General features: G+C 36.3%; 1 protein-coding gene across 1 annotated transcript; it reads left to right on the plus strand.

The window, feature by feature from the left end:
* Positions 1-2,465: 2,465 nt before the first annotated feature.
* On the plus strand, positions 2,466-8,739 carry HELRODRAFT_193062 (hypothetical protein; the record flags this gene model as incomplete). Its single annotated transcript, XM_009025484.1, has 9 exons — positions 2,466-2,553; positions 2,851-2,951; positions 4,202-4,385; positions 5,017-5,212; positions 5,396-5,506; positions 6,379-6,479; positions 7,053-7,292; positions 7,465-7,546; positions 7,851-8,739. The coding sequence occupies 9 exons, from the start codon at positions 2,466-2,468 to the stop codon at positions 8,737-8,739; spliced, it is 1,992 nt and encodes a 663-aa protein (XP_009023732.1).
* Between the last annotated feature and the right edge of the window lie 200 nt (positions 8,740-8,939).

Consider the following 8,939-nt stretch of genomic DNA (forward strand, 5'->3'; position numbering starts at 1 on the left):
GATAGCTTTGGTAGTATCTATACAGTATTACTATCAGTGGTTGTAGTAACAGCAGCAGTTACTACAGAGTCGCTATTAGCGGCTGTAGTAGTAGCAGCAGTTACTACAGTATCGCTATCAGTTGCTGTAGTAGTAATATGCAATTGTAGAGTATTTGTATTAGTAGTAGTAGCAGCCAACATCATCATCATCATCAAAACCATCCGCTGTTGCTGTAGTAGCAGAAGCAGTAACTACAGTATCGTTATCAGTGGCTGTAGTAGTAGTGGTATTAAATGGGATAGCAGCAGTTGTAGTAGTACTAGTTATGCAGTTGTAGAGTAGTTGTAGTAGTAGTAGCAGCCAACATCATCATCATCATCAAAACCATCCGCCCGGGTCAAATTTGATTGAAAACGTAAAGGCATATCTGCCATTGATGTTCTTATTATTATTGTTGTTTTCTTTTTATTATTGTCATTGTAGTTGTTGCTGTTGTTGCTATTATTATTATTATTACTATTATTTTTGTTGTTTTGGCTCTGTTTTTAATTATTGAACGATGTACACTTTGTTGTTGTTATTATTATTGTTATTATTATTAATATTGTTGTTGTTGTTGTTATTGTTGCGGTTGTTGTTACTATTATTGTTGTTGTTGTTATTGTTGCGGTTGTTGTTGTGATTATTGTTATTATTATTATATTATTATTATTATATTATTATTATTATTATTATTAAAACGTTACCGAGAAAATTCAATGGTTTCGTGTTTCTTTAATTTTTCACCCATTCGTTTGAAACAACGACTAGGTGATGATGATGATGATGATGTAGATGATGATGATGGTGTAGATGATGATGATTGTAGTATTGATGACGACGACGATGATGATGATGATGATATTGATTATGATGATGATGATGATGAAAAACTTGCAAAACTTGTGTTTAAAGTTTCCTCATTTAAACTGACTTGTATTGCAGAAGTAACGCGGCGTCTTTAAATTTCATTCATTCATTTATTCATTCATTCATCATGCTGAGCGTGTGAATGAACAAATGAATGAATGAATGAATAAATGAATGAATGAATGAATGAATGAATAAAGAAGGGTTAATAATTTAAAAACGAGTAAAGGAATGAATGATATATGTTAGCAAGCGAGTGAGTGGATTGAGGAATGAAAAATTGAATGAATGAATGATCGAGTTAGTATGTTAATGAATGAGTGAATGAGAAAATAAACAAATGGATGAATGAGTGAAAATGAATGTAAAGAATGAATAACTGAAAGAATATGACGGAGTCAGTGGAGGAATGCAATCCAATGAATGAGTTTTTAATTGAGTGAATGAATCATTGAATAAATAATTAAACAAATTCGTAGATAAAAGAATAAATGAATGAATGAAAGATAGATTGAATGAATGAATCAGTGAATGATAGATCGTACAAAAAGTTCGAATAAAAGGCAGAAACAAGACTAACTAGACGAATTAATGAGCCTAGTCACCAACATTAATTGAATTAAATTGTCATTTTACCACCAAATCAGTTTTAAACAGTCGAATTAACACCCAAATTATCACACTCACACACAAACACACACACGCTCAAACACACACTCAAACACACACTCAAACACACACACACAGACACACACGTATATAATCACACATCAAACCAACAAATTAGTAACTAAATTACTACAAGTCATTATACTTGCTAGCTACTATCTTGTCGCCACTTAGTCTGAATGAATGTATGTTTGCGTCATGCATTCATTCATTCATACATACATTCATTCATTCATTTTATATTTTTTACCATTTTAATACTACTGCTACTACCTACAAAAACACCTGCAACAAAAACAACAACAACTACTACTCCAACTTTTATTAATAAAAATAATATCTTTTTCGGCGCCTGTTAAACTGATACATATTTTTAATTTAACAGACTTCTTCGATCTAACAATTACACAAACAACAACATTGGGACTAGTATTACCATCACTAGATCATTTACAACATCAACAACTTCATCGTCATCATCATCGCTGTTACTAGTACTATCATCCTCCTCCTCATCATCACAATTTCCGGTCGCTAATGACGAACCAACAAAAAGTAAACTGAACTTTGGAATAGCAAAGATACTGAATGGGTGCACAATAACAATAGTAATAACAACAACAACAATAATAAAAATAACATCAATGTTGTTTAGATACTATATGACGTCACCATCAAACTATTTCACTCGAATTCGAATCAAATCAAGCCCTAAGCACGCATTATAAGTATAAATAATTCATTCCTTCAACCAACCAACCAGACAGCCAATCAACCTACCAATCAGCAAATCAACCAATCCACAGACCAACCAACCGATCATGGTCTGCAAATCAACAAAACCGTTATCACCACCACCATTATCATCACCATCATCATCTTCGTCTTCATCCTCATCATTATTCATGACGACCATCTTGGCGGCCATCTTGTTTCCTGGCATCTGCCGCGGACTTATTCTGCACGAATCATTTCCGGTATTCAATACTGAAAGTAAGTAGATAGATTTCTTTTCTTTTCAAATTGAAAAAATTTATTTATGTAACGTTTCATAAACTTTCTTATATTTTATTAACTTAATCAGATATATACATTTAAACGCAAAAATATAAACATTTAATATAAAGCCTGTATAAACATATATAAACACACAAACACGCACACACGCACACACACACACACAAAGAAACATATAAACGCTTCTAAAAATAGCTCCATGGTGGTAATAGCTACATTCATTCTCACACCATTATCGTTCCATCTTTATTAATATTCACGATGCTTCATTAGCATACGACGCCAAGCAATCTGATCAGCATAATTTAGAGGCAAATCTCGTTAGCGTCAGAGCTAATCTCATTAACATAATTTATGAGAGGGAGGAGGAGCTTGTTTGCATGAATGAGTGGGGAAGCAAGCCGGCTACGCTCGTGCGATCAATTCTCTGTAATCTCTCTGTCTGTTCGTTCGACTGACTCATCGTCATCATTATCATCATCCTCTCCGTCATCATTATCATCATCCTCTCCGTCATCTTCATCTACTTCACTATCATAATGTGTGTCTTCATCATTACATGTTTTCATCATTGTGTCATTTTCTTTGTGTTAATTATCACCACCAAAATCATCATCATCATCATCTTAATAACGTTTTTCTTCTTCGTCGTCGTCATGATATCGTTATCACCATAATTGTTATCGTCATCATCGTCATTATCATTATCATTATTAATAGCAGTATCTACTCCAAAAAAATTAGATCTTATAACAGTGAACACAGCATAACCTAACTTCTATAGGAAGATTAAATGTGATTAGAATAAAATGGTGATGACGATGATGATGACGATGATGATGACGATGATGATGACGATGATGATGACAGATGAAATGAATGAACATGACATGCTTCGAATTCTCAGAGCAAATTAAATGCAATTATAAGTGCTATCTCTGATGTCTTCTGATGATTTTGATGGTGACGACGATGGTGAAAAAGATAGTTAAATTTCCTTCACAAACTTGATGACCGTATAAATGGTGATTTATATGTTTAGAAAATATAATATAAATAATTAAAAATAACATAAATGATAAAAATTATGACGCTAAAGTAAATAATAATAATAATAATTTTATTTAGAATAATATTAAAAACTCTGCTGTGTGTTTTTTTTTCAAATTATAAAGTTTTTTAAGGTTCTAGCTCGTACTCTTTGAAATGAAATTCACAAAATCATCAATTTATACTCCTTAACAATCCTCTCTTCTAAATTTTCCAGAAGAAACAACAACAACAAACCTTTTAATACATTTGAGTTGTGCATTTAAATACATGTAAAACAACGCATCCGGCACGCAAATTGCATGTATTTATATCTACATTTACATGTATTTACACTTCTTTTACATTGTTACATTATTACATTGTTTCTTCGCCTATATTTTCTTTCTTTAATTGTATTATTATCCGTTCTGAATCCATGTTTTATTTTCATCGTTTCTTACTTTGCATGTTGTTGCAGACACACACACACACTACTCACACACATACACACACAAACACACACACATACACGCACACACACACACACAAACATACACACACACACGCGCAAACAGGTCTATACCACTGCCAGAAGCGAGAACTCTCAATAACCTGCCAAACGAACTACGTGTTAAACATCTTGACGGCAACATTCTACCTGACAAACTCAACAACGACACTGGCCACAGCTTGTGCTAACATCATCAACAGCGGCGACAACGACCACCAAAATACCGATATTGAAAGTAGTAGTAGCGGCAGTAGTAGTACCAGTGGTAAGTGTAGCATCGACATTAGCGACTGGTTGGATAATGCATGTTTCGCCCGGTTTACGTGCAATGTTAACGGCCAGTTGGAAAATTGGAAGAGGTCATTGAAAGAAAAGGGGTGTTCAGCATTCAATCATTATGCTATTCATGCTACGTACAACTGTCTTCCAGGTTTGTGGCTTGGTTGGTTGGTTGGCTATTTGGATGGCTGGTTGGCTAGTTGGTTGGTTGGCTGGTTGGTTGGTTAGCTGGCTGGTTGTTTGGATGGCTTGAGTTTAATTCATTGCTGGGTAAGTTTTTTCTATTAATTATTAGCTATGTTATTTATTTCTTTGAGCATATTTCAAGTTTCCTTATTTGAACATTCAAACAATTTTCTGTTTTATAACCAACCAGCGAACTAAGAGAATAAACTAGACATTTATATTAAACCACACACCAAACAAAAAAACATCACAAGACACACCAAAAACCAGCACAAGACACACCAAAAAACACCACAAGACACACCAAAAAACACCACAAGACACACCAAAAAACACCACAAAACACGCCAAAAAAGCACCACACACACACACACACACACACACACAAACACACACACACACAAACACACACAAACACCAAAAAACACCAGTCGAAAGAAGCGCTTGTTTCGACTGCCAAAACGACGACCACGCAAGAATCGTGCCGCCCAGAGGCTACTTAGCCAGCGTCGTGTCGCAACAAGAACGTGCTAACCATCAATGTGGCACCCTCAAATGTCCTTGGACCTTTTCTTTCCCACCTGGAAAGGTTGTGAATTTGACTGTAATCGAAGCCGGGAGCTCTGGGTTAGGATGTTTATAAGTTTTTTTTTTGTTGTTTATGATGTTGCTTTTTAATTGCTTGATCAGTTTTTTTTTGGTTTTATTTTATTGTTATTTGATTTGTTGTTGTTATAATAATAATAATTATAATAATAATAATGATAATAATAATAATATTTATTATTATTAATCCAATTTTAAAAAAAGGTTGCAGCTAAAATCTTCTGGCGAATCCTCGTCGTCGTCGTCATGTAGCCAAAGCCTGCTAAGTGTAAAAGAATTGAGAAAAAATTATCCATACTGTAGCGGTGAGAATAGGTGAGTGTGTGTCTGTTTGTGTGATTGTTTGTGTGGTTGTTTGTGTGGTTGTTTGTGTGGTCGTTTGTGTGGTTGTTTGTGTGGTCGTTTGTGAGGTTGTTTGTGTGGTTGTTTGTGTGGTTGTTTGTGTTGTTCATGTCGAAAGTGCCGTTATTCGGCCTGGGGCCTCTGCAAGATATATAATATAACTTTAAAACGTTTTTCGTTGGATATTAATTTTAATGTAAAAATTGGTCAAAAAAATTGAATAAAAAGGCCAGGAAGAAAAGTCGCCCATGTTTCGAAGTTGGAAAATAAAAAGAAAAATGATTTAATTAATTTGTGGCCACAACTAAATCAATTGGGACCTCCCTCCATTTTTTGTTGTTACAGGGTCTCAACAGTCCTTGTAAATTCGTCTGTGTGTGTGTGTGTGTGCGTGTGTGTGTGTGCGTGCGTGTTAACGTTTTTACGCCAAACGCTGTTGATCGTGTTACATTCATAATTATGGCGATGTGTTTTTAATTGTTTATATAGCTCTTGTTATTTTGATTGGTTCATGTGTTTGGCGCTGTTCTTGTTATGAGTGTTCATGTGTTTTTAATTGTTTTTAAAATTGTTTATGCAATTGTAAACAATGTTATTATTTTGTTATAGTCTGCTTTCTCTCTCTCTCTTTCTTTCCCTCTCTCTCCTCTCTCTCTTTTCTTTCCTCTCTTTTTTTCACTACTCTTCTCAATCCATCTCTCTCTCTCTCTCTACTCCATTTTCATCTCTTAACATATCTTTCACTGGCTTTTTTTCTCTTTTGTTATCTTTCTCTTTAATTAATTAATGAATCAGTTAATTATTCAATTGATTAATTAATTAAATTTCTCGAATTTCGTCACCAGAGTCAACCACTTGCATCTGAGTTTGATCAATTCATTGGAGGTGAGTTTCAGTGAAGATCGGCTTTCAGATGTGAACCCCCAGTTTTTGGTCTACTACGAAGGTATGTTCGGTATTTTGTGGCGGTATTGGTTGTATTTTTTTGAGGGGGCACGTTGAGGTTTGCACCTTTTGCCCCCTATTCAAAGTTCACCACACCACCCTTCAATAATTAATTCCATACATTCAATTCATTCCACCCAGGAATTATTATAGCTTTCCAAAAGTTAATGTCTAATAAATGAATGAAGATATCATATCTTATAAAGATATCATATCATAATATATCACAGACGTTTGCATCAAAGTTTGTATTTTAACGTATCAGTGTATCTGGTACACTATAGAAACAAGTTTGACGTGCAGGAAAAGATTGTTGCTAAATAAATTATTTGAAATCACTAACACCATGATGACACCATCTAAAACACAATTTTTATTATCATCATCATCATCATCATCAACTCTATTTCATTGACTCTCTTTTATTCACTTTCTCTCTTTCTTACAATCTCTGAGCAATATCCAATAGAATAATAACAACAACAACAACAATAATAATAATGATAATAATAATAATAATTATATAAATAATAATAATAATAATAATCACCATCGTCACTACCCACGCATAAAGTCCTCGGGTGTGCAGACCTCACGCCCCCGATGTACAGTCGGATGAGGAGAAGAGGTGAGGTCACAACTATCGACTGCCCCGGAACCGACATTAGATGGGAGGTCAAGTGCATCAATGGCTCGTGGCTGGACGAAAAATTGATCGGTACCTGCCCGAAGTTTCCAGGTTTAGTGGATCCCGAGATAGCTCCTCAGAAGTCGGAGAGTATTTTCAATACATCCATATTTAATATGCCCACCGGTTGGTGATTAACTAATTAATTGGCTAATTGGTTATTTGACTGGTTAATTAACTAATTGATTGAAATTAATTGATTAAAATGTTAATTGAGTTATCTGAAATTAATTTAATTGAATTAAAATTCCATGCATTATTTATTTAGTTATTCGTTTAAACTTGTTCTTGCCGCCAGGCGTTTTAATGGCGCTAGTCATATCCACAGCTGTCATACTGGGTGTTCTTATAATGACCACTGGACTGGTTTGTTTAAAAAGGTCAGATGGACATTTAATTGTTTCGGATAGTTTAATTTTTATTTAAAATAAATGTTTTTTTTTCAATAAATTTAGTTTAATAATCTTATTTATCGATTAGTTATTGATTATTTTAACGCTATTTGATATCGGTATACTTCTTCATTTGTGGAAAATAAAAATATTTTATTCATCATCACGCCAAGGTTTAAACAACTTTAAATTGTAAACTAACATATGCGAAACTTACCTTCTATCTCGCATTTTCCAATCGTTTCAACCCATCAACCAACCCATCGACAAGCAACCATTCAACACCAAATAGGCATCAATTCGAGGTGAAGCACAAGGACGATCCAAACGTATACGGTGCAGCCTGTTCAGAATTTGAATTTAGAGAGATGGGGGCGGCAGGTGCGTCCTTATTGCACGGCAAGTCCCCCCTGATGAACGGCCCCAAACCCAGAAGACCATCAGCAGACCTTTTGGCCCGGGATAACACGTACGCCATGCAAGACATGAAGATGGACGCCCGACCTCTGCCATCTCTCCCCAATGCCACTTCGTCCCAAGATAGCTGGAGGAGGAACGACGGAGGACAGGGACCCGTCCCGTACGGTGTATTCCCGAGTAACCAAGTTCAAAACAGAGTCACAGTTCAGTTTCATAGGGCCGACAACGGAGCAGATGTGATGGCCAGCGGTTATCCGATTCCTGGTGGAACGTACAGGGGCCGATACCCACCCAACCAATATCCATCAACAATGCACTCTGGTCAGATGCCCCAGCGATATATGGGACCAGGCGGTACAAACACGGGCAGGTTCGACGCTAGAAGCATGGCCCCTCAAAGGAGACCATCAGGCTACGGCAACGCGGCACGCATGCCAAACAGTTCCAACTACGACGCCAATCAGGATGACGGCAGCCATTTATACTTCGTTCTTGACGGCAATGCAAAAGACGAAAGGAACGACCTAACCATGGGCGGGGGCATGCCCACCTCCACCCTTCCACAACCGCCACCCGCTCACCAACAGTTTCCCATGGCTGCCGGAGTGAACCCGAGACTGCCACCTCCACCAGCAGGGGGTCAAATCGGGATGATGACCCACCGTCACCAGCAGAGTACCGGGGGAGGGGTCGACCCGAGATGTACGTGCGATGACCACGGGGCTTTTAAGAGTTCTGGGTCGCTTAATAACCAGCTATGAACACGTAAGGGGAATGTTCTTCTTATATGACACCAACAATCCAACAACACGCTGCTATACAATACATTCGTATAATATATTGTATAGAAAGATTGTAATGTTTCTAATCCATGTCTGTTTGTGTTTCCGTTCGTTCGTTCGTTCGTTTGTTTGTACGTTCGTTCGTTCGTTTCTTTCTTGTTTTTCATTTCATTTTCATG

Source organism: Helobdella robusta (assembly GCF_000326865.2).
Source record: "Helobdella robusta unplaced genomic scaffold HELROscaffold_42, whole genome shotgun sequence".
Classification (NCBI taxonomy): domain Eukaryota; kingdom Metazoa; phylum Annelida; class Clitellata; order Rhynchobdellida; family Glossiphoniidae; genus Helobdella; species Helobdella robusta.